At 36.1% G+C, this 24,810-nt stretch overlaps 1 protein-coding gene across 5 annotated transcripts in view; it reads left to right on the forward strand.

The window, feature by feature from the left end:
• Window positions 1-24,810, forward strand: part of UNC13C (unc-13 homolog C) — a 246,277-nt gene that overhangs the window by 183,505 nt on the left and 37,962 nt on the right. For all 5 annotated transcript variants that reach the window (XM_062583737.1, XM_062583736.1, XM_062583738.1 and 2 more), the window contains 5 exons: window positions 11,109-11,235; window positions 12,305-12,401; window positions 14,015-14,158; window positions 16,560-16,637; window positions 22,465-22,542. In XM_062583737.1, coding sequence (XP_062439721.1) covers window positions 11,109-11,235; window positions 12,305-12,401; window positions 14,015-14,158; window positions 16,560-16,637; window positions 22,465-22,542 — 524 coding nt within the window. The remainder of the gene's footprint in view (window positions 1-11,108; window positions 11,236-12,304; window positions 12,402-14,014; window positions 14,159-16,559; window positions 16,638-22,464; window positions 22,543-24,810) is intronic.

Consider the following 24,810-nt stretch of genomic DNA (forward strand, 5'->3'; position numbering starts at 1 on the left):
CAATGTCCAAAGATCAAATGTCCAAAGCTATCCAGTCAGTTAGAAAGAGAACTTTCAAATTACTATTATTATATTACTCTAATACCTCTATTGATTGTGGCCAGAAGTCAAGATCAGGATCAGGCCAGAAACCAAGTAGCTGTTGCAGTATGGCAGTAGATAGTCTCTCTCCTGCAGTGAAAGGATTCTGAAGTGCCAGGCCTTACAAAAATAGGAGAAGAAAAATAAAATCTTCACACCATTTTGTGCACTTAACATAGGTTTGCTTTTTTAGTTTCCTTTTATTTTCAATGCGTAGGCAAATATCAGCCTTTTTCTCTGATGGATTCCTCTTTCATGACAGAAATTGGTAAATTGATTTGAAAGAGAAGAGGCAGATCCAGGAGTTGATTGATTCCTAGCACAAAGACAGCGTAGAAAAAAGCACAAAGGCTAATGCTGCACAGAAAAAGGTTATTTCGTTTCAAGCTTGTTTTCACTCCAGTTAACAATTGACAAATTTGTCCATAAGAAAGAATATAGCCTTGTCTTAGAGGAAAACTATAGAGATTTGTACAAGACTTGTATGGGAGGGAAAGCAAGGCAACATCCACTAGAATTCAGGGTTTCATCAGTATCAAACTGAAACTTTTCGATTTTAATGAATGAAGATATTCAAGCAAGTATGTTCCATCATCATGATCCTGATGAATGGTCAAATTTTGCTTTTACAGGGGCTCCAGAGAGTAAGAGCAGAGGCAAACAGATTAGAATTGGGAAAAATAACTCTCTTCTTTGGCAGATAACTCATAAAATTGAATGCGAGGTGATTGGAAGAAGGAGGGAGCTAGGAATGTGATTTGGTCAACGTAACAGGCAATGGTGATAGCAATAGCAACTATATTTTGTAAGTTCTGCAGAGCTGAGTTTTGCGAGCATGAGAATCTAGTTGAGTGCATGTAACACAGAGATCCTCAAGCTTGGCAAGAAGCAGTGTAGCCATAGCAAAATAGCACTGTTTTCTTGAAGTCACACTAAAATGAAGTGGACAGAACTATTGAGAACCTGAGTTCGTGTCTCTCCATGGCAGTGTTGTGCTGTATTAATATATCAGCTTACTTGGCCCTACTTAAGGGGTTTCTAGTACTGCATTGCTTTGCACTGGGGGACATGCTCACTGTATCATTTAATCATCCTCTAAACCATTTTCTTTGCTTTCGCATGCTGAACCATAATTACAACAAGTACTATTGAGTGCTTACACTGTATTAGAAGCCTGTAGTAATCTTAACAAGTTAAAGCTTCTTTATTTCTGATTGTGGGGGTATTGGTGATGCCAGATGTTACTGAAAGTAATAGAGTGTATCAACAAACACATGGCTTTACCACTTGAATGTGAAGAAGCAATGTTTAGGGCATCAGTACAACACAGTGGGGAAAATATAGTAAGTACAGTATTTTGTAGTAGAAAATACCATTGTTTGTGGCAGATTAACACACCCTTCGTGATGTTGTAGGTTACATCTCTTAGATGCTGTGTATCTAAGTATTTTATGTTCTTGAACTTCGTGTAAGGTGTTCACCCCTGCCAGGAAGATATGCACAGCTTTGCTTTTTCCAGTGCTAACCAGGTAGCCTTGAGCTCACTTGTTCTTCCCGCTGTGAAATGTGAAGCAAAGCAGTGCTCTCTGAGCAAATGGACTATCACTTTGAGAGCTGCTCCTTGAAAATAAAGTGTGATGTCACATCATTTTTTAAAGTGCATTGCAGTAAGTCAGGGATTGATCAGCCACCTTCAGATGCAGGCAAGGAGACAAAAAAAGAGCTGTAAATCCATTTATTTTTCTGGCACAATTCAGAATGAGACAGTGTGCTTTCCTTCTCAGGTTCTGGTTAGTAAGGAAGTGAGATTGTATGCTTAAGAAATCCGTGAGGAAGATCTATGCTGCCTATCACAATTTATCTACACTCCCTTAGTAAATTCACTTGGTCTCCCTGTACCTCTGTTCCTCATTTGTAAATGTGAATAGCACAGTTTAATTAGCTTGTAGAAGTGTTCAAGGCATAATCCATCAAGTTTGCGAAGTGTTCAAAGAAATTTGGTGAAAATTTCCAAGAAAATGCAGAGGAAATAATGAGTATGTAGAAATATCCTGTGAAAGAGTATATTTCTGAAAGAATTGGGAGAGGTTTTTTTGGTCAGTTGTAGTGGATGGAAGTAATGACAGAAGAAATAGTTTTAGTTTTCAGTTTATTATATTAATCTTAACACAAAGAGCCCTTTCAGAAAGGGCTTCGTATTATCAAAATGATTTTAAATTATACTTAATTATCAATTAATTGTGTCACTGGGATGAGAAGTCTTGCAGAGTATAATGCTTCATGCTAAATCAGTTTCAAATTATCTTTCTGAGATTGCTTTTTTTTTTTTTTTTCCTTGTGGCCTGATCCGGTGCATCAGATTTAGAGTCTTTCTGTTCACTTCAGTAGCAGAGGGTTTAAGTCCGTGGTGCTGTTGCTGGGTTTGCTCAGAAAAACACATTCTTTTAATAGAAAACTCACTTTTCTTATATGTAACTTGAGTCACGTGTTGCAAATCCACTTACCCTTGCAAGCCATAGCCAGAGTCACAGCAGGCGCTGCTGGTCTGTACTGTTGCAGCAAGGTGTTAAAGTCAGTGTTTTCCTTAGTCCCAAATCTGTTAATTACAGACCTGTTCTGGGTTTTTTTTCCTTACTTTCTATGAAGACACTTGAATGTCTCCATGCTATCGGCTCCCTCCATAGTGTCTCTGTAGCAGTCACTGACACACAGCACCTTGGCTTCCTGGGGCAGAGGAGCATCTGCCAGTCCCAGGATTCTGCCACCTTCTTTGGAAGGGAAATGCTGCAAAGCTGCATATTTTAGTTTGAATTACATCAGTCTATTCAAAGGATGCCATATTCTCCACAGAATATTTGCAAGTCATGCAAATCCAAACAGCAGCACAGCTATGCAGGTATCTGGTTGGCTACCCGTTACAAAACTGTAATTTGGTCTGCACAACCTGTTCAGTATCTGGCTCTTAGAAACTGTAGAAACTCTAGGCCAGTTTATATGCCAAAGGCTATGTCAGCTAAAGCCAGTTGTGACTGTGGGTTTTGTTCACTGTCTTAGAGATGAATTTAGGCTGGCAATGTCTTTCTTAAAGGTCACTAAACAAGATTTAGCTCATTTTAACAGCTTTCAATGATTTACCTGAAAGTGAAATACTTTGTATCCTATTACCAATTCCCTGAACAGTCCAGACCTTTTTTTTTATTATTATTATTGCAATATATACTGCTGTCCAGAAGCCCTTTCCACTACATAGTGTATCAGTAATGAACCTACGAAGGTATGGAAACAAGTGTATGAGCTATCTACTGCAAAAAAGAAAAACATAGAATCATAGAATCAGTAAGGTTGGAAGGGACCTCTGGAGATCATTTAGTCCAAGCCCCCTGCTCAAGCAGGGTCACCTAGAGCATGTTGGAGAGGGTTGCATCCAGGCGGGCTTTGAATATCTCCGCAGGAGGAGACATGATTTTCATTAATACTTGCAGGTCTGTAGTTTGTTGGGACATCTCATCCATTTGTGGAAACTGCATCATATAGTATATATCATTTCTAATCAATTGTTTATGAAGTTTAAAAATATGAAAGCATTTAGTTAAAATAAGATCTGTACTGTACATAACTTTCTAGTTAATGTATGATCAGATAGTAAGTTGTGTTAAGAGATTATATTGCTAAACTGTTTTGGAGATCTTGGAGAACAGAAGAAATTTCTTTTAAAGTAAGTGAAAAATTGCCTTTGGCGAATCTTTTTTATTTTTAACATCTTAAAAATCTTTGTGTTTCTAAATTAACCGAATTAACAGCATTTCAATGTTAAACCTTCATTTACTTATAAATGAGACATACAACTGGTGAAATAAAGATTTAGTGTCTTCATTTTGTCGTTTTTAACAGTTCATAGCAGAGCCTACACATTTTATGGTTTTCAGATGTTTCAGGTCTATGTTTTATGAAGCTGTTATATTTCCTTTTATTCAAACTGTAAGTTAATATAAGTTTACTGATATCTTATGTACCTGTTCAGCATCTTGCAAGATACGTGACATAGAAGTAGTGTGTTTCCCAGATATTAACTAGCATAGATAGGAGTCCAGAGTTCAAGCTAATTAAAAGAATTTTCACCAAGTTCTTGAAAGTGCAAGAGAAGATAATAAATAAAGATTTAGCTCCTGAGTGGAACTACAGAAGTAGAGACTTTTCTCCCTTACAATGTTTACCCTATTTCATGCTTAATCAGCTTGTTAGCTGAGGAAAAGAGAACAAAAAGCAGAAAAGCAGAAAGAGCACTGTGTGATTTTGTGTCATTTCAACAAATGTCCTACATTAACAGAATCCTGTTCCATTTAGATGCCGTCACCTTATGTCATGAATTAATACCAATTTGTCAAAAGTTAAACCAACAGAAATATTTAACTCATCATCAGTCAATCAGTCATACTTCATTTCATCTTCAGTATGTTAGAGTGCAAAAGACAAAATACATACGTTTTAATCCTCCGTATAGCTTGGAATGTATGCCAGCCTTACAAACAATGGTGAACAAATTAATCATTTTAAATTGAGAGGATGATCTAAAGGGCTCTAAGAGTCTGTCATAGTAGTGCATTTCATAGATTGAATGATTTTGTCAGTTTTTGAAAATATTTCTGTAGGGATCCTAAAACATTCAGAAATCTTTTTCAGCCAAAGCTTTAGATCTCTAGCCATCAAAATGTAGAGTAAGGCTATGAGAAAACCTTACTTCAGAACACATGATTGTAGCATCCTTAACATATAATAGTTTACACATTTTTAACCAGTTAGCCAAAATTTGTTTCATTTCTATTTTGGCTTGAATTTGATCTAGGGCTGGCCATGAAAGTAGTTTAGTGAGGGATGCTACCTGGTAGATGTTGTCCTGAAATGAACCATTAAGATGGTCTGCAGTCTGGCATGATACCCTTGTGGCTGATTAATGACAGCCAGAACACAGCATTCGTTAGACATGCTGGAATGACATGCTTAGTATTTCTTAAAATTGGGCAATGTAGTTTGGTTTCTGAATATAGATTTAGACATTCCACGTGGCCAAAACTTGTAGAATGTACATTGACTTACAAATTTGTGTAGGCATTTGTTCATAAGCAAGGTATTTTAGTTGACAGTCTTATCCGTACTTTTGTCATCGGTTCATGATAAAGTAGCATGGAGTAATGTACCATTCATACTAAGGGGAACTGTAGAAGTCCCTGTAATAAAACTCAATGGATTTAGAAATTGCTTAATAAATATACTGCTCTACGAGGAATGTTTCATAGCAATAGCAGCACAAAAAAGATACTAGGTTTGCTCTACCAGAGACCCCTGTTACCTAGAATCAGTTATGAAAAAGGTCTAGTATTTTTGCCATAATCTCAGCTGAACAAATATGCACACTGTATAAATGGCAGTTTTATTTCAAGGATGACGCAGTGTTGTAAGAAACAATTTCACAAACCAAGAGTGGACTTTATTAGAAAAACTTATATTATGCAGCCATTTTCTTTCAGAAAGTCCAAAATGGGAAAATCTGTGTAGGAATACATGGTGCCAGCTTTTCTTCTTGGAAGAAAATACACAGAAATCCAAAATGAAGATACACATCTTGTAATGTTTCAAACTTCCATTAACTTGTGCAGGTTTATCAGAAATGAGGAAAGCATCTATGGATCTTGATCTAGATTCAGAATGCCTATAGTAATGCTCCTATCTTTAGAAAGGCTTTTTATGTCCAGATAAACCTATCTAATATCAGTTAAAATTTTCATGGGCTGACTCATATGTGCCTCTGTATTCTTCTCTGTCACTTGGTTTATATAAACTTGACTGAAAATATATATGGATACAAAATGGCTTTTTAGATAATATAGAATATTTTCTGATTTTCTCACAGGTTGACATCTGGAATTTAGGGTGTACTTCCTTAGGGTGTACTTCCTTAGGGTGTACATAGGTATATGTAGCTGCAAGTCATTCTATAAGACTCTTGAAATACTCTTTCCAAGATACAACATCCTCGATTTAAAAAAAAAAATCTGAATTATTCAAGGATGTTTTTGTACTCTTTTCTAATGCAGTATAATTTATGTCTTAACTTGAAAAAGAAAATATAAATGAATGATACTGTATAAGTTGTACTATCCTGGATGAGTTTGCCCATCATTGGCAGCAGCTCATTTCTAAAACCAAAATAAGCATTTGCTTGATTTGTGGTATTATAGCAAACATTCTTAAGTTGCATTTTATAATCTAATAACTATTCATACAAAACTTGAATGAAAAATGTTATTAATCTCAGAAATTAAACTCAATTGGGAATGCAATGTATCTGGTACACTTTTTTTTTTTTTTAATAAAGATTTAAGTGGTAGTGTGTAGTGACCTTGACAGCGATAAGATTGGCCTCAGACAAAGATTGGCCTTGCTTACAAGAACTAGCACTGATTGAACGCATACTTCGTCATCTAGCTGTCTACGCTAATGGCTTATGGAAAATTTCCTACCAATGCAGAATGTTAGGATAGCTTTCCAAGTGACAATAATGGTGAATATAGTCTCCTGGTGAAGTATACTGTTAGTATTTAAGTGCCTTTTGAAACTACATTGACAGAAGTAACTGGATTGTGTCTAGATTATGGCCAGTGTTCTAAAGTTAGACTCTTCTACCTACAAGTAAGCTCAGAATTATTGTTTTGATTTTTGTAATGATTAAGCACTGTGCAGCTTGCACTGAGGCTAAAATAAAAAACATAAATGATAACTTAATATGAGCAAAAGCTAAATATTGCTTTTGCTGTATACTGACCTTTAGAAAGAAATAGCTGATTCAAAGTATCTCTTCAGATCTTAAGTTCAACACATGAACCCAAAGTACTTGCTTGCTTTCAAATCTGTTTTGGTTATACGGCAGTTATCTATATCTTACCAAAAACTCTAATGACTAGCATAACAAAGAACAAATATGGGGGAAAATATATTCCCAACTGTACATCTTGCAAATATTTGTGCAGCTGAGATAATTATTCTAAGAAATTGCAGAAAATTGAACATAACATTTATGGCCATGTGCATGTATGTATACAAAATGGTTGTGACATTTTGCATGTGCAAATACAAATCTTTTGCCTGAGCATCAGTACTATGTAGCTAAGAATATTTTGTGTCATGTATTACATGGCCTTCGTTCCTCAGGTCTCTGGAAAGTAAGAACCGTGATAGTAGGTTTACATCTTTCTCTCTGTGGTTCTATTCAAGGCTAATAACCAAAGATATTATGCTAGGGAGAATTTGTTGGACTGTAGCAAGTAGCAATTGGACATGAACAAATGGAACGTTAAGAAAGGAGCAGGTTTACTGTTTTTTCCTGAGCGTAATGAAAAGGCACTAAAGGTGCAAATGCTAATGTAATGTTTAAAAGGCACTGAGAGCCCACAGGGCTCTTGATAAGCTGAGTCCCACAAAACTTAGTAATTCACTATCTAATAGCATACTTCTGAAACACTTTTATTTATTGTATAGTACTATGGTATTACTGCTGTGCCGATTTTCTAAAATAATAAAAAATAAGAGTTTCCTGTTAATGTATCTGGTTAAATCATAGCTCTCTAGTGTGGCCCACTTAGGTGGTTTCGGTTGCCTAGAGAAGGGAAAGGGAGACAGAATTCATGGTGCACAGGAATTCCCTTCTACACCAGTAATAGCACATAGCTAAGAACTGAACAATGTACAAAAACACAGGATATATATTTCACAGTATCTACAGATCACTTGCATTTGTACAGACAGAGTACTGAGTACTGTATTCAGCTGTGTGTGGTATAACAGAGGATGGGATGCTTCAGTGGTTAGAGGATGTCAGATTCACAGCCAAATGTATATGAAAAATTTGCATAATGTTATATTATGATGTAGGTACAAGTAAGGAGCAATAGGAAAAGGCTGGTATCATTTTAAAAGAGGTAATTCTTTGCTATTGCAGGTTATTTACATGGGAACATCATTCTTCCTGGGTGTCTGTATTAGCTCTGAAAGACAGAAGTCTGTCTGTCTGTCTCTCAAACCCCCACAGACTGAGCACCGTGCCTAAGGGAGGAAACCAAAATTTTTATAGGTCCAGACTTATCCATTTTAACTGAAGATTCTGATTTCTCTCTACTGAAAGACAAGGAATCAGCTCTGATGATGCTGAACAGATTTTCAGAATAATCTCTATATCCATGAAAAATAGATATACTTTGAATGTTCAGTAACAAGATACAATGTGTAATTTTTCTACATTGTGCCATCTTTGCCAACTATACTCAAGACGTATGATAACTCTACACTTGCCAATAGATGCAGACTTAATTTCTGCTCAGCGTAATTTGGGGTCTGTTTACACAGCAACATGGTTCTTAAAATTTGACTTAGAGACAGATGTACCATGAACCATATATGTGCTAAAGATGGAAATAGCATTCAAAATGCTTTTGGTGGTCATATATACTCTGTGTCTTACGATGTATTAAACTCTGTTGAATTTTGGATCAACATGAAAGTTTTTAATCTTACTGCTTTTCTGATATTTATCCCATCACAAGAAGAGAGATGTGCAGAAAAAAATGATGATGATCTGATGATGGGACTCCTAGGTGGAAGAGAAGGGCTGGAACACTTTTTCCTTAACATATGCCACTATTTGTTGCATATGTGCACTTTTTTGATACTTGTGCTGTTATCTGCTTTAATGCTTTTTGTGAGACAGATTCCCAGTATTACTGTTGTTCAGCTTCCAGTGTTTGCTTAATAACACTGCCTTTTTAAAAAACAATTTGTAGTCTATATTTTTCCTTCATGAACAGATGTGGCACAGCAGTTCCTTCAGAGCTCTTATACTGCGGAAAACTAGACTCGATGTATTTTTTTCCAAAAAGCTATTACTAAGACGAGACAAAGGTCTTATCATGTATCACTATGTGCTGCCACAATTTAGACTTCAACAAGTTTCAACTGATCCAAATTTTAATGCGTGATTTCTGTAAGTAAGGTATTTGGCTGAGTAGCTGGTATGTTCTGCAGCAGGTCACAAATAGCAAGGTGCCAAAGAGTATCTTTGAACCAAATTCCTTCTTATACAATAGGTTATGTTAAAGTCATTAAGTAGCTATATGTACATGCATAATCTTAATTTAGCTTTCAGGAAAAACAAATGAGAAACGCTCTCTACCTAAACCACTCACAAAATGGTGGGTTTTTTTTTTTTTTTTTTTTCTACTGCATGGTTGCTTTTTCAGATAATATAAATGTAATGAATTATTTCTTTTCCTATATTAACATAGTCATCATGAAGATTGGGATCATTTATATTCAGGAGTTAAATTTCATACACAGTTTTGGCATTACAGTTGAGGAACTAGTTTTTTTTTGTTTTTTGTGTTTTTTTTTTTTTGGTAAATTTAGTAAGAATACAGAGCCTAGTTGTCGATGGGCCACTAAATAAATTTTAAAGCATGAGAATTTCCACTCTCCTGAACTGTGGGAAATTGACACTGTTATTTTAATCAAAATTTCATATCATTTTGGGTCAATATAAAGCAGAAATTGTGGGAATTTAAATGAGTTTATGTTTGAATTTGGCTTTTCATTTCAACAAATATGATTGTACCTAGTTTCCTTCATTTTCAACCTTAAAACTGTGTGAGAAGTTGGATAACCAATTTAGCTTGCTTTTATCTTTTGACTCAGTGTTGCAAAATGAAAATCTAGAGTCACGTACATTTCTGTAGTGATTGAAAAAAGTATGTGGATGACTAGTTGATTTATAACTCCACTCATTAATTGGGAGATTAACACTGTTACTGAGAAGATTGTAACTGAAGGCAGTTAAATATGTCCCTGTCTTATAGGCAACGTACGAAATTTGCTGTTTTCCTTCAGTTAACAGCTAACATCTTAAATGCTATAGGGTTGTTGGGTTTGGCTTTGTTTTTTTTCCATCTAATCTGTTGTGAACTGACTCCACACTAATTTTGCAGCACACCCTGAATAGCATGTCATTACACAACTACATGTATTTCTCTACATATTTTATTTGTAAAAGAGTTCTCTGATTATGCGTTACTTGCCAGTATTCAAATGAAATCTGTATGTGAGATTTAATATCAGCCCTTGCAATCAAAATGAACTATTCTGAGGGGGTCATCTACAAACTGCTCAGTGTCTTGTTTCTGTTGGGTGTCCCAGTCTTCCAGACAACCTGATCAGCAAGTGTTCAGGGGGGTGCAAAGAAAATGCTGCTTTGTTCTTCTATTCCTAACCTTCCCCTCACCCCTCCCTCCCCATTCTCTTGCATTCAAGCACTATACAAACCTTTCAGATCCTTTTTTACATATGTCTAAATGCAGTGCCATGACTCCTGACATAATCTTCTATGTATCCAGTGTGTTGAAAATAGGAGGCTACAGAGAAGAGAGAGACACCTGTTTGAAAAACTTAAGCACCACTTAGTATTAACTCTGCTTTTCTGTTTGTGCCGTGTGTGTAAGTCAGTCGGATAGCTGGGAGCTGCAGGGTTGTCTCTTCCACCTCCCTCTTAAGTATATGTGATAAATGCAGTTTGTTTGCAAATGCAGGATTCACCAGTTCAGATATGACTTGCATTTCTAGCTGTACATCAGTTGGTTTCTACACATCTATATTCTTCCTTTCTAACTCAACACAGCTTCTTATGCATTTTGCAGCAACTGAAGAATATAAAAAGCAATGCTGATTTGGGGATTTCCTTCGCTGCAGTGAAGAGAGTTTAAAAACCTTTTACTTAATTGTGGTCTAGCCTTTTTGTTTTGTATTTTCATAAGGGTACTAAAAACCTGAAGATGCAAGTGTGGCTGTTACTCCCTCTAAAAAAATCAACCCAACTTTCCTTTAAAATGCGAGTACCTGTAGTATTATGTCAGTAGTGCACTGAGGCACAAGAATGTTGCTTACTCTCAGAATGTTACTAAATGCTTTTATTTCAACTCCTTCTATTACAGAACATGAAAAGCAGCGATTATGTAAGAGCACAGATTATATGAATTTGCACTTCAAAGTCAAATGGTTTTATAATGAATATGTGCGAGAACTCCCCGCTTTCAAGGATGCAGTGCCTGAGTACTCTCTGTAAGTAGAGAGCGGAGGAGTCTCCCGTGAGTCTGGGCTTGGTGCAAGGGTTTATTTTGCTCAAATGCTTATCCTGAAGTCTGTGCAAGATTTCAAGCTATGTAGTCCTAAAAATTCTTTAAATATACTTTTCATGTTTCCTCCCCTTAAATTCTTTATTCTCTTAAATGAATTGTTCCAGGTATTAAAAGTAGTACTAGCTATTCAATAGGACTGTTTTTATTCAACTGTTGTAACAGAAGCTGCACATAAATGGCAAAATCTTTTGGCCAGAAGATGCCTGAATAAGATAGAAATTGTGGAAACCGCAGCAGCATTTGTTCTACATTCATTTCATATCAAAATCTGGGCTAAGATACAATGCTAATGACATATACTACTAAACTGATTCTTACTGTATTGAGTTAATTGAGTTAATATTCTCTTCTTTTCCTGAAAGTAATACATTCAGTCCTGTGCTTTGGTATAAGCTATCGTCATTTCCATTCCTTCATTTTCAGTAAGTCTGTTGATTTGCCTAGATGGTGTAGGGCCTGTCATTGCTTTTAAAAAATCCTGAATAGATAAAAGAGAAATAAAACATACCCAATGTTTTATTGAAACAAAGCTTCCTCCAATTAAAAAAAAAAGAAACAAAAAGAAAGAATGTTAAAAAGTATCATTGCTGATAAAAGACACATTCTAAAATAAAAATTGGGCAGAATTTGATACCCTACAATACTTGGCCTTATTTCTCAGAGTGATACCATTCATTCTGTCTCTAGAGTAGACCAGAGAGAGTCTGTATCATTTTATTCCAGTCGCATACATGTTTTCCGAACATGTTTTGTTTGTCCAAATTGTCTCTTCTGCTGGGAATCCTACCACAAGAGTAGGGTAGAGCTAAAGCCTGAAATATCTTTTGGTAGCCTCAATGTCTTTGATGGTACAAAATTTATCTAGAATGAAAGATGACTTAGGACTACAGCAGGTGTGAAGACACAAAGTGCCCAGCTGCTGAGTTGGATTACGCTTCTTCTCGCAGAATCATTATGGAATTTACTTAGCCAAAATTATTTTTAATTTTCAGGTGGTTTGAACCATTTGTCATTCAGTGGCTGGATGAAAATGAGGATGTCTCAATGGAGTTTCTTCATGCTGCACTAGAAAGAGACAAAAAAGATGGGGTAAGCCCTTATTTTTTAAAAGAAAAGAAAATAATCATACTAAGACAAGATAGTGATTTAATACTACAAAACCTGAAGTACAGCTGGTCCCACAGTGTCCTTATTAGACCTCATAAGCTATGCAGTCAGTAATGCTGTGTGGAAGATAACTCCATGGACAAATTTGAGGTCTGGAAATGTTTTTCATCTGCCTAAATTCCCCTTAGATTTTGGTTTCATTTTTGTCTGATGCTTAGTGATATTCCATGCTGTCCTTTACATACTGTGCTTATTCTATGAGCTGACTACTTTGCATTGGTTTAATAAGTGATTCCTGCAATATAAGATGATACTGTTTCCATATTATCTAAAGAGACCTTTTAGATGAACATTTTTACCAAGGGAAGATGTTTATTCTAATTCCCCTAATTATTTCATTAAATTATGCATAAATTATTGCATATGCATGTTACGCATACATTACTGCAATGTGTACTGAGAAATGTCTCCAGAAACTAATCATATACAAAACAGACTTATCAAAGTTCGTGTTCACAAATTTGCAAAGTCACAACAAATACGAATTTCAGAGGTTATCTTACTGCAACTGCACTGAAGATCCTCCAAGGAAATCACAGATGTCTTTAAGCTGGGAATGCTTTGCTATTGATATACTTGTAAGAGGGGATTGTGTTCTCAGCTTGCAGAGAACAAGTCTGTTCTCTCCCTTTGAGTGAAAAAGAGAAGTACATGTAGTCAAGGTTGTAAAAGTGTCCTGATGTTGTGAAAGAGCAAGAATTTTGTGTTCATTTTTGAGTGGATTGAAAAAAAGTGACATAGAATCGTAGAATCAGTAAGGTTGGAAGGGACCTCTGGAGACCATCCAGTCCAACCTCCCTGCTCAGCAGGGTCACCTAGAGCATGTTAGACAGGGTTGCAGCCAGGCAGGCCTTGAAGATCTCCAGAGAAGGAGACTGCACAACCTCTCTGGGCAGCCTGTTCCAGTTCTCTGTCACTCTCACAGTGAAGAAATTTCCCCTCACGTTCAGGCGGAACTTCCTGTGCTTCAATTTCTGCCCATTGCCTCTTGTCCTGTCACATGGGACAACTGAAAAGAGTTTGTCCCTGTCCCCTTGACACCCTCCCTTCGGGTACTTATACACATTGATAAGATCCCCTCTCAGTCTTCTCTTCCCCAGGCTGAAGAGGCCCAGCTCTCGCAGCCGTTCCTCATGGGGCAAATGCTCCAGCTCTCAGATCATCTTTGCAGCCCTACGCTGGACTCTCTCCAGCAGCTCCATATGTCTCTCTTGTACTGGGGAGCCCAGAACTGGACACAGCACTCCTGATGAGGCCTCCCCAGGGCTGAGTAGAGGGGCAGGATCACCTCCCTTGACCTGCTGGCAACAGTCTTCCTAACGCACCCCAGGAGGCCATTGACTTTCTTGGCTGCGAGGGCGCATTGCTGGTTCAAATGTGAAAAGCCAGTGAGATTTTTTTAAATGTATGTTTTTTTCTTTTATTTCTTTTGACTCTAGGAGGAATTTCAAGTGTAAGAAGTTCAGTTAGTACAGATTTGTTCTCAGGACATAGTTTCTCAAGTATTAACTCATTTGAATGTTTCCTCTCTCTAGTTTCAGCAAACATCGGATCATGCCCTCTTCTCTTGCTCTGTGGTTGATGTCTTCACGCAGCTCAGTCAAAGCTTTGAGATTATCAGGAAACTGGAGTGTCCTAATCCAGAAGCACTATCTCATTTAATGAGAAGATTTGCAAAGGTAGATTAAAAATCAATGCAATTCAACCAGGCTTCAGAGAAAGTAACATTCTGTTGCCATTGTACTTAAAATTAAGTAATTCTGTGTTGTTTAGAAGCCATCTCCTTTAGGCTTGGGTGGGATTCTTAGAAAAACATAGTCTGTGGTTTATTCTTAAGACAGTGTTTTTCATCTACTTTCTCAAAATCCTTTACCAATTTGAGTTCTATCGTCGCTGAGATTTAATATGTATATATTTTTATGCAATTCTTTATTATTCTTGCTAAGCACTAATCACTATTTAGTTAATAGAGCAACTCGGTGAAATGCAGTTATCTAATCAGTATGGGGAAGGGAAAATTCAAGGTATGACAACAAAGTATTGCTGTTCAAAGCCCTGAAGTGATAGTTCCCATTCATCAGCATGTCAGTCATGCAGTAACGTTTATTCTAATGGTTTACTCTCATGGGTAATTTTAGAAGCTGATCAGATTCATGTGTTTCAAGGCAAATTGTCTGGCCATTTCGTCTCTCATTTTTAACTGGAGTTAATATTCACTTTTCTCTGATTTTCTTTGGAGCATTTTCAGGAAAGAGAAGGCCAAATATTAATTAAGATCTATTGCACTTCTAGAGAAAAATGAAGAAATCTGAAGCCTAGCCTAACTTCCAGTTCTCCGTTAAGGTGGTGTCCTCAGTGCTCTACAACAGATAGATAGCTGTCTGCATACCTCTGATGTATATTCCTTGACCTCTGATGAATGGGGTATGGTGGAAGGGGTATGACAGGGTTGTGGCAGGATGGATAGGTAGAGCATGCAGTCTCAGAAAAAAGGAAGAACCATTGATACTGTACAAATGAGGGCTTTGACCCTACATGCTGTGATATATTATCACCTTCCAAGAACAAGGCTGCCAAGAATCAGACTGTAAAGCAGCTGTTTGCAAATACTTTTTTTTTTTTTTGGGGGGGGGGGGGGGGGGCAGGGGAAGGGCACCAAACAGCACATAGAAACACTCTAAGAAGGACTTGTCTTAGAGCTCTTCTCCCCAGAACTCTCTGCTGCAAATTTTGGGTTAGGATTAGAGGCAGACCTAATGTATAGAAGACTGTCCCAGGTCTCTGGAGAATCTGATTCGTATTTAACTTCTAAAATAATCTAGTACTGGTCACTTTTTACCAAATGTGCACTACCCCATCTCACTGTGGTGTAAAGCATCTTGACATCTCCTGACGAAAAGTGTCATATAAGACATGGATATGATAACTACCACTGCCTATTAAGTTTCTCAGAGTGCCCAAAGTTTTACATCCTGCATAACAAGTGCAACATTCTACCAGAACTTGATACTCTCCGTTTTACAGGCTCAGTCATAGGGTGGAGTATTTATATTAGTAAGTATTAAAATATAAACGTTATTCTAAGGGCATATTTTTCTGAATCCCAAATTCAAGCACATTTTTCTTTCAGAAATAGTTCCCACTGACACTCTATCAGCCATGTGCTAGCCTTGAGAGGGTATTAATGGCAGGTTTACAGAGGGCAGTGCTTTAAAATCTTCCCGTCTTCCATAAATTGCTGAGAACTTTCACTTGAATATTAAAAAGAAATCCTCCCAACTTCCTGTTTTACAATAATAGAATAAAGATAGAAGGAATTTTGCATAGACAAGGTAACTGTTTTGTAGATATTTTTGAAGAACATTGTTATAAGCTTTATAGTAAACTGATATAAGAGTTGTAATATGGGTGAGTGGAAGGGAAAAGAGTGAAGGAGTGAAGGGAGGATTCTTTCAGAGTGATCTGCATCTTGTTTTTACTAGGTTTAACCTGCTGTTTGATAAACTTCAGATTTTGTTTGGTCAGCTTTCTATATGAATTGCAAAAGCTTTACAATTCCGTTATACGGCTGATGGCTATGAAAAAAAATCATGTACCTTCCTTCCTGTGCTACCTTGCAACCTTTTTTTTGTCTGAAAACAAATTTCAAATTCACATGATTATTGTAAATTAAGCTCACATTGCTAGGCTTTAAACAGTGCTTGCTTGATTTTATCTTTCCATTATATTTATAATCTATGCATTGTTACCCTAGAGGACTTTCTGAGCTCACTACTGTTCCGTTAAGTATGTAGCACACTGCAAGAACTAGTGCCCTCAGTGCTTCTCAAAATCAGGATGACTAAAGCATCTCTGCTATTGAAGATTACATTCCATTAAGGATAACCCACCATCTGTTGTGCAGGGATTTGAAAACATGCCCACAACAATGTTTATAGCGTATCTAAAATAAAATGCTATATACATAATGTATAAGCACCTGTGTAATCTACAATTTATACAATCCTCTCTTTTTGCTTAAAAATTTATTTTTGTTTTACATGATGACATTTATCATTTACATGATTCTTCTCTTCCTAGACTATCAACAAAGTGCTTCTTCAGTATGCTGCAATTATTTCTAATTACTTCAGTTCGTACTGTGATAAAGAAAATGTGGTGAGTAGAAAGCTATGTATTCTATTTCTACCTGAGAAATTACCTTAAAGTGACTTAACTCTACTTTTGGAAAATGTAATCACTTTTGTTTACGAGAAAAGACATGACTGGAGGAAGGAGTCTTGGAACCTTTTTACAAGGTTTTCATGGTCACTTATATAGCTGTGAAACAGTTGGAATAGGTGGAATTGCCTCAACATCCTGGTTAGTATCTTCAATATTAGACAGAAAAAAGAATGGTGTTTTTTGGTTTTAATGAGATTACAAGACACAGTATCTGGATGTAATCTAATATGAAGTCGTAATTCAAAAATGCAAATGGTAAGTATATCTTCACCTTTTTTGCCAAGCACAAGAAAAATCTTACTTCTGAGTTTTCATTTTGCATCAACTTGCTTCTCTTTATGAATAATATTCGTGGAAGAGTTTATAAAGTCATTGTTCCTTGTGTATGAGTGTGTGCACACTTTCCCACTACTACTAATGTCTGTGCTTTATCCATGCAGAAGTGAGAAGAAAATACGGTACTATTTTGTTGCCTTAACAGCTTACAAAGGATTCCTTAATGATACACCAAACTAATGTAGACTTGGAAATAAATGAGATATAGTCAGAAATAAATGAGATATGGACACTGAATGTATAGTTAAGAAAATTAAGATGTTATCAATAGCTTAAAATGACCAAGGAAGACTGTTCTTGAAAACTGACTTTTCTATACTTTCAATCATACTCCATTAAGGCCAGTACTCCCGAAGAAGGCAATGTTTAGTGTTATGCCTACTGTCCTTAGTAATATGTTATACTACTGTATTGTTCTGCAACTAGATAAATAATCACAGCACCATCCTTATACTCCTCACCTTTAAAGGCACAGTCTTTATGTAGTTCATAGAGATCTCCACTGTATTTGTCACATTCCTGTGCATAGCTGGAGAACATACTTCTTGCCAGTGCTGTCAATGAGTGTGAGATGTTGTCATAATCTAGAGGTCATCAACATATACAATAATAGAATTCATAAATTTAGCACTGCTAAAGATCACCTCATTCAGTTTTTGTTCTGAACAAGACTAAAAGTATTATGAAGGACTGAAAGTATTAATTTTTCAGGCCATAGAGATACTTGTTAGGATGAGTTATATCATTATGTTCCTATTACACATTTTTGTCTCAAATACTATCAATAAATAAAACCACCATTTTTAGAAACCTATATTATTAAGTAGTAGTTTTATATACGTATTTTTACTGGGGAATTACTCAATTATATGATGTGTCACATCTCAACTTACTTCCTGCTTCAGATATTTTAAACCATGAAACCCTTCATTACAGCCAACACAATGAAGAGACCCTCTTTAGTAAACATCCACACATCTTGTTCCTGGCAGTACTTAAATCTTTCCAACATTTGAAGAGACTAAAAGCACCAGGCCAAGCCCAACAAGTATTGTGTAAGGAGGATCAGTCCTATAGCTGTGTTAATGCTGAGAAACACATGCAGCTGGTATCTGACAGACTAGCACACCATTTTGCCAGGTGCTATCCCATAATCCAGCCGGATGTTTTTATTTTTCTGTCAAGGCTGTTTCTTCAGATGCTCTGTTCTATTCCCGAAGTATCATTATGTGCGTAAATAGTCATGTGATTTTGTCTTACACGTATATCTAATACACATTTCTTACTTATCTTTCCTCCAGGTGGAAATACAGAGCTAAAAAGAACACTTAGTATTTTCTCCCTAGCATGATGAAGTGAATTCATTATTTCTTTTACTTCTGTTTTAATGTTAATCAATTCAAACTAAGCTTCATCGAAAACAGTTTGTTTCTGTATTTGACCCAATATTATAGCTGTAACAATTCTCAAAATGTAATGTAAAATTTGTAGCTGTGTGTGTCTATCTCTTTCAATTTAATGTTAATATTAAATCAAGTTTATAACTTTTTAGTAGAAACAAACATTGACACAAAGTATTGAGTCACCCACGTAAGCTGTTTCTGTTATTTTTTTAGCCTGTCCAATGAGATTTCTTTAATTGTTGAAGTGATTGATTTCTGAAGTCACCCTGGAATGACAGCCTTTACTAAGTCTTTAGAAGGATTAATCTCATTATGATTTTGTAATATACGAAAGGCATAAAGTATAAAAACAAATGTCTTTGTGGGAGATAACTTATATTTAATAGATGGCATCTCTTTGGAATGCATGCATACATTTTGCTTAGTGACCATTTGATCTTGTGATCTCTGTTATTAAAATTCCATCTTCTCTATTTGGTTTGATAGAAGAGATTAAATCAAATACTTTTTATGATTATAGTTAAATTTTGACAATCTTTTTCAGCTCAATATTTTTACTGCTTTTATTTAACGCTATAAAATGTACACAAGCATGCCAAAGAATGTTTTTCATAAAGAAAGGTATGTAGCATAAAAACAACTTATCTTCCACCTCCTGTCAGAGTCTACAAAAATACCAGTTTTTATATATATACTTGCTATTCACTTTTATGTGTTGTTGTGTCTGGCTGTCTGACTCCTGTAAATTGCTGCAAAAAGAATTCTGAGGGACAAGATAATACTGGAGTAATAAGACGAGAATGTTTTTAAGCTCTGGTGCTGTTATTTATTGACAGCAATAGAAATTTTTCTGTTGAACCAAGATAGGCTCAGGCTCTAAAAAAATAACCTTATTCTCAGAGGAGACTTTGAAAACTGTCTCAGTGTGAAGTATTTATTTGAGAGCATCTGTTTTTATAATTAGCTTCAGTATATTGCCAAAGACATTTGCATTTGTTTTGAACAAAAACTCCAAACATTATTTTCAACTGCTTATTCCCCATCAGAAATCATAATCACTGATTTATGACATTGCAGATAATTTCCAGAATAATGAACCTGTCAAAAAAGGGAGATAGCTAAGGAGTAGAATAGAAAAGTTATAATGAAATAGATACATTTTTCCATGAGAACAGTGTCAAGAATGACATAGAAAGATGGCTGGAACATCACAAGTGCATTTCTGCCCTAGATAACTCCTATAAAAAGAGAGAAGTTGATTCCCTTCATCTAAATCTATTCACTACATTTTGCATGTAGCCACAGACTGGGCACAGATTTTGTGCCCAAAAGCACACAGGAAGCACCAGATATCTTACATGTTTTTTTTATTAGTAAATCTCTATCTCCTCTTTTGGGAATGAATCTAATGACATTATCTTTCAATCATTCAGTTGTCTGAAAGGCAAGCATGTGTCATACCAGAAATAATCTCCTTGGAAGTTCTGTGTTTTCTTCGTGTGAGTACTATACTTAACAGTCCTACAAGAGAGGCATTAAAACAAATTGTTTATTTCACAGATGTATTTTAGACTAGAGGTATTGATCCAGCACTAGTCTTTCTTTCAGTGTTTGCAGTTGTGCCAGAAAGTACATGCATATATATTGTAAGCTAAAATACAAATAATTAGACTTATTATTTATACACTATTCTCCACCTGTCCTTATTACTACCTGTCCTTTTTATGGCCAGTATACATTTCTTAATTTCCTGCTGTTTCTGGACTTTTCTTGCATTTAAAAGCTATTTTCAATAGAAGAGCTCCTTGAATAATTTTGAACTTTGTTTCTATCCTCCTGTTTGCTACCATCCCAAGGTTGCCAGTTTCAGTGTCATTTACACAGTAAATCACAATTTGGCTTCCATATGACATTAAATTTTGCTGTCCCTTCATCAACACAAGCGAGTATGCAGTAGACATGCCAAAAAAATTTGGGAGAGAACAAACGTACAAGTAACAAGTTTGTCTTTACTACTGTATGAATTATGGGTGATTCCTCACTATAATAGTTGCAGATCTGTGAGCAGAAATAGCCTACTCACTATAACTGAAAAGCTCCCAAACAATGATATTTAAATATAATGCTGCTTCTAAAATTAATGTTTACCAGAAAGTATTAACTGCCCTTTAAGCACAGAAATTTTACTATATCTAGAAACATCATTAAGAGCAATGTTATAGTGTAAGTATTCTCAGCAAGGTCCTAATGACAGCCTACAGGCCAAATTATGTCTAGTCATCCTGAAGCTTTGTTCCTGGAGGAGACAAGAGATGGCAAATCAATCAGCAAATGCTGACTGACAGCTGCATGCAGTTTGACATTAGATGAAAACAGATAGATGCATTCATCTAACTTACTCACAGTTCAGCGCAGGGAGGAAGACAAGTGGGGTGCGTCAGAGATCCTAAAACATGTATCTTGTCCTCCAACTCCTACTGGAGTATGACCACAGTGCCCTAAAAAATGACCATTTCAAACCTTAAAGCGTACAAATGTTCCCACATCGAGTACTCATCATTAAATGGATGAGAATGCATTTGCCTGGAATGTGAACCAAGCTATCCAAATTCCTGGTGCTGACAGTGCCCTTCAATCTTTGACAAAATCTTAATGATTCCAAATTAATAGCAGGTAGATAAACAAGTAGAAGTAGTGAGGTGTGCCGCTGTCTCAAGAGATATGGAAAGATGTGACATATCAGCCACTACACAAAGCCAGCCCTCTTTTAGGGGAGGTAAATAGCATGCAACGTTGAAGGTGCTTTATTGGGAAGCAGTGATGTGAGTATTAGGAAATTAAATCAGAATTGTTTTCCTTCTAGATTCCTTTTCGATTCTGACCCCAAATTTCTTTGATGGTAATGTAGAACAAGTAGTTGAGTTATTTTAATGATCTTTTAAATGCCAAAGTCTGATCACACTGTCTTTCAGCACTACACTGGAATATCTAGAAAGGTACAGATGAGTATCAATCACCCTAATCAATCCCTACATTTTTGTTCTATGAAAAAAAGTATTATGTGCTTTATTGGAATGCATCACTTCAGGGTCTGAATGAACCCAGTGCTGCACTGGAGCACACTGACCTTGGCCAAGCAGAATTCTTTAAGAGAGGGTTGTCTTATTTCTTCCACAACCATATCAAACTAGCATATAACATCATCTGAATACACAAAATCCCAGTAATAGATCCCTTCTCCCATAATTCTGGAATAAGCTACTTAATTTTATCTACATTTTATTTTGTTACCTTTTTTTCCCAGCAATTGCCCTCTTTTACGCTGTGACTGTGTGTTCTCACTTAAAGCAATGAATTTAAGCAACAGTACATTTAGAGTATAATAAAATGTGTACAGAATTTCTCTCCCTAATTCGTTCATAAACTTTTCAAGCAATGCAAAATTGTACATTTATGGAATAATAATCTGTTATTAATAAAATTAACTTTTGATTTATTCATATACTTAAACCTCAGCTGTTGTCTGTGTTACAGTGCTGTTACAGTTTTCTGCAAAGACTGGATCTAGGAAGCAATCTGGTGCTACTGGTCTATTTTCACTCTAAAGTACTTTGATTGTTAATGTGCCTGCTCTCAAAGAGCCACTAATGTACTACTTGCATTAATCCAACAAATATAATTGTGTCAAATATGAGTAGCAATTACACAGAATACAAGATTCATGATGTGAAATACAACTGTGTATTTGATCTGAATACTGCCCCGTTTTTGAAGAGAACTAAGCAGTCTGCCTGTGAGGCAACCGTGTCCCAGGTGCATAATGGACAGTCACCTGCTGCCTGAGTTTACTGACTGGGCAAAGATGAGTATGAAGTGTAGAAGGAAGGGAAGACAGCAGTGGTTGGGAAACTGAGATTCTCCTCTGAAAAGACAATTGCATGAATGCAGGGGCTGCTGAAGAACTGGCCTTCAGCCCGGAGGTTGCAAGTGCACATTTATCGCATTTTTTGCTTTTTTCATAGCCCTGTATCTTGATGAACAATATTCAACAGTTACGAGTCCAGCTTGAGAAAATGTTTGAGTCCATGGGAGGAAAGGAGGTGAGTGAGATTTGTTTCCTGGTTCGCTTCAGAGTTACTTAGAGGTCATTAGCACTGTTATTTTTAACCTAGTAACAGCATTCACTTATGCTTGCAAAAAAAACGGAACTATTTCAGAGAAACATACTAATGATCTGTAAAGTTGAACCAACACTAGGTGTTTTGTGTTGCAGTCTAGTGCCAGCTTTATTTTAATCTTTGTATTGGACTGTATTTTGCTTTTTTTATGCATCAGTACGTTTTGCTTGTAACTGAAAATTTTGCAGAATTTGTGCCTTGTGCTTTGTCTGTAATGTGTCATGTCTTTGTCTAATGCCTTTGACTTGCAATCCACTGAGCAGAAGAAAGAAGGAGAGAGATTCTCTTATGAGGTTTGTGATAGTAAGCATCTTTTATTATTCCTGACTATATTTTCTAAGGCTGAGAAAAGTCACATTTTGTACTAATTTCCATTGATGCATTTGTGCAATTCCTATGGTCTAAAATCAAAAAGAGCTATGCTTGGGCATTCAGGTGAAACTCTAGCTTGAAATATTTTAGAGGGCAGCTAGTGTGAAGTCTTTCACAGTCTTTAAAGAGCTGTATGCCATATTCTTTTGAGTGCACTTTTCAGTATCTGAGGGCCTAATTGCGTCCAAGCTTAGGCACTATTTCACCAAGAGTTGCTATTCAGTGGTCCAGTACATGTTCAATTTTATCTCCTTTTATACGTAACAAGACTTTAAAAGTGCCTGAAGTTCTTTCAGCAACAAAAGAACATAAATCCGTTCTTCAGTACTTTGCTGATTCTGCTTTTCATGTGGCTCACATGTTGAATGATTACACACGAGTGAGAATTACAGTTCTACATCTGTAATGAATTCCTTTAGCTAATCAGAGTAAACACTAGTATATTCTTTTTCAAATGATTATGGTTTCAGTGAATGACAAAGGATTGATTTTGAAAGCCTAGGTTTTGGAGGTTTTTTTATTTATTTTTAATAGCATGAAAACCAAAGTATTGGTTGCTTTCTAGGCGTCTAAGTGAACACTTCAAAAGGTGCCATATGAATTGATTTAAATCATGTTTACTTGACTAGCATGTTAGAGAACATATGAAAGTGCTGCATATCTCAGTCTTATTCTGGAATTCACCTTCTGTAGATGTGCACGTGCACTTGTGGACAATAATCATAAATATACTGACTATTTTTAGCACTTAGGTTTTGTGTATATTTTTAACTACCTGTTTTGCAAGCTAATGAAAAGTTAGTATATTTTGAAGGCTGTAGAATCCTGTCTTCTTTTAAAAATATATATCTGTATTAAAGTCATGAATATACTATCCTTATTATCAGTAACCAGCCTTTAAGAAGTTTTTTTGGTTTTTTAGGGTTTTTTTGTTTGTTTGTTTGTTTGTTTTGGTACTGCAGTTTGACAGTTTCCCAGAACTTAGATCTAATGCCATAGAAAGAACTGGAAATAATGTTCTTTCAGATGCCCACAGCCACAGTGAGGCTTTGCAGAGGGAAGATGCTCCTCTGTGGACAGCTCCCTAGCCATTCGTAGGATAGCAGCTTCCAAATGAACATAGAGATTAGCTCCGTGATGAGGAGGTTTTGCTGAGCTAGTAATAGCTCTTTGGAGCAGCCGTGGCAAAAAATGAGACCTTCATGCTTCAGAGAAAATGAAACAAACTTCTATAGTCTTCTTGTCATCAAAACTTTGATATCAAACTTAAATGTGCATGTGTGTGTGTATGTATATAAAATCCAGATGTGTCTGGTTTTTGTGGATCCCATTAAACCCTTCTTGCTGCCTGAATATATTACAAAGAAACATGTCTTCTATGTTCTTATCTTTTGTGCAAAGTACTTTTAATATTAAGGTCTTGGATGCAATCCTGCAGAATGTCATGAATCCTAAAAACAGCTAAGTGTCCATAAATCTTGCTGAAGACAAGGGCAGCAGGTAGTTGAGCAGCACCTTGCATACCTCTGCAGTGGTACTGCTTTAGTTGAGGCAGTACATTATATGACATCTATATCTATCACATTATTTTTTAATCATAGAATATTTTCTTGAATCTTTTAAATGTTCCGTTTTCCTCAAGAAAATACTACTTTTCCTTTTATCCTAATAGCTTAAAATATATATATGTGTATATATATATATATATATATACACACACACACACACACACACACTCAAAAAAACTAGTATTTTTCATGGAAGTTTTCTTTCCAAAATCTCTCATTTATTCTCACCCCTTCTGCATTCCCTTTTGAG

The sequence above is a fragment of the Rhea pennata genome, chromosome 10, assembly GCF_028389875.1.
Source record: "Rhea pennata isolate bPtePen1 chromosome 10, bPtePen1.pri, whole genome shotgun sequence".
NCBI classification, from domain to species: domain Eukaryota; kingdom Metazoa; phylum Chordata; class Aves; order Rheiformes; family Rheidae; genus Rhea; species Rhea pennata.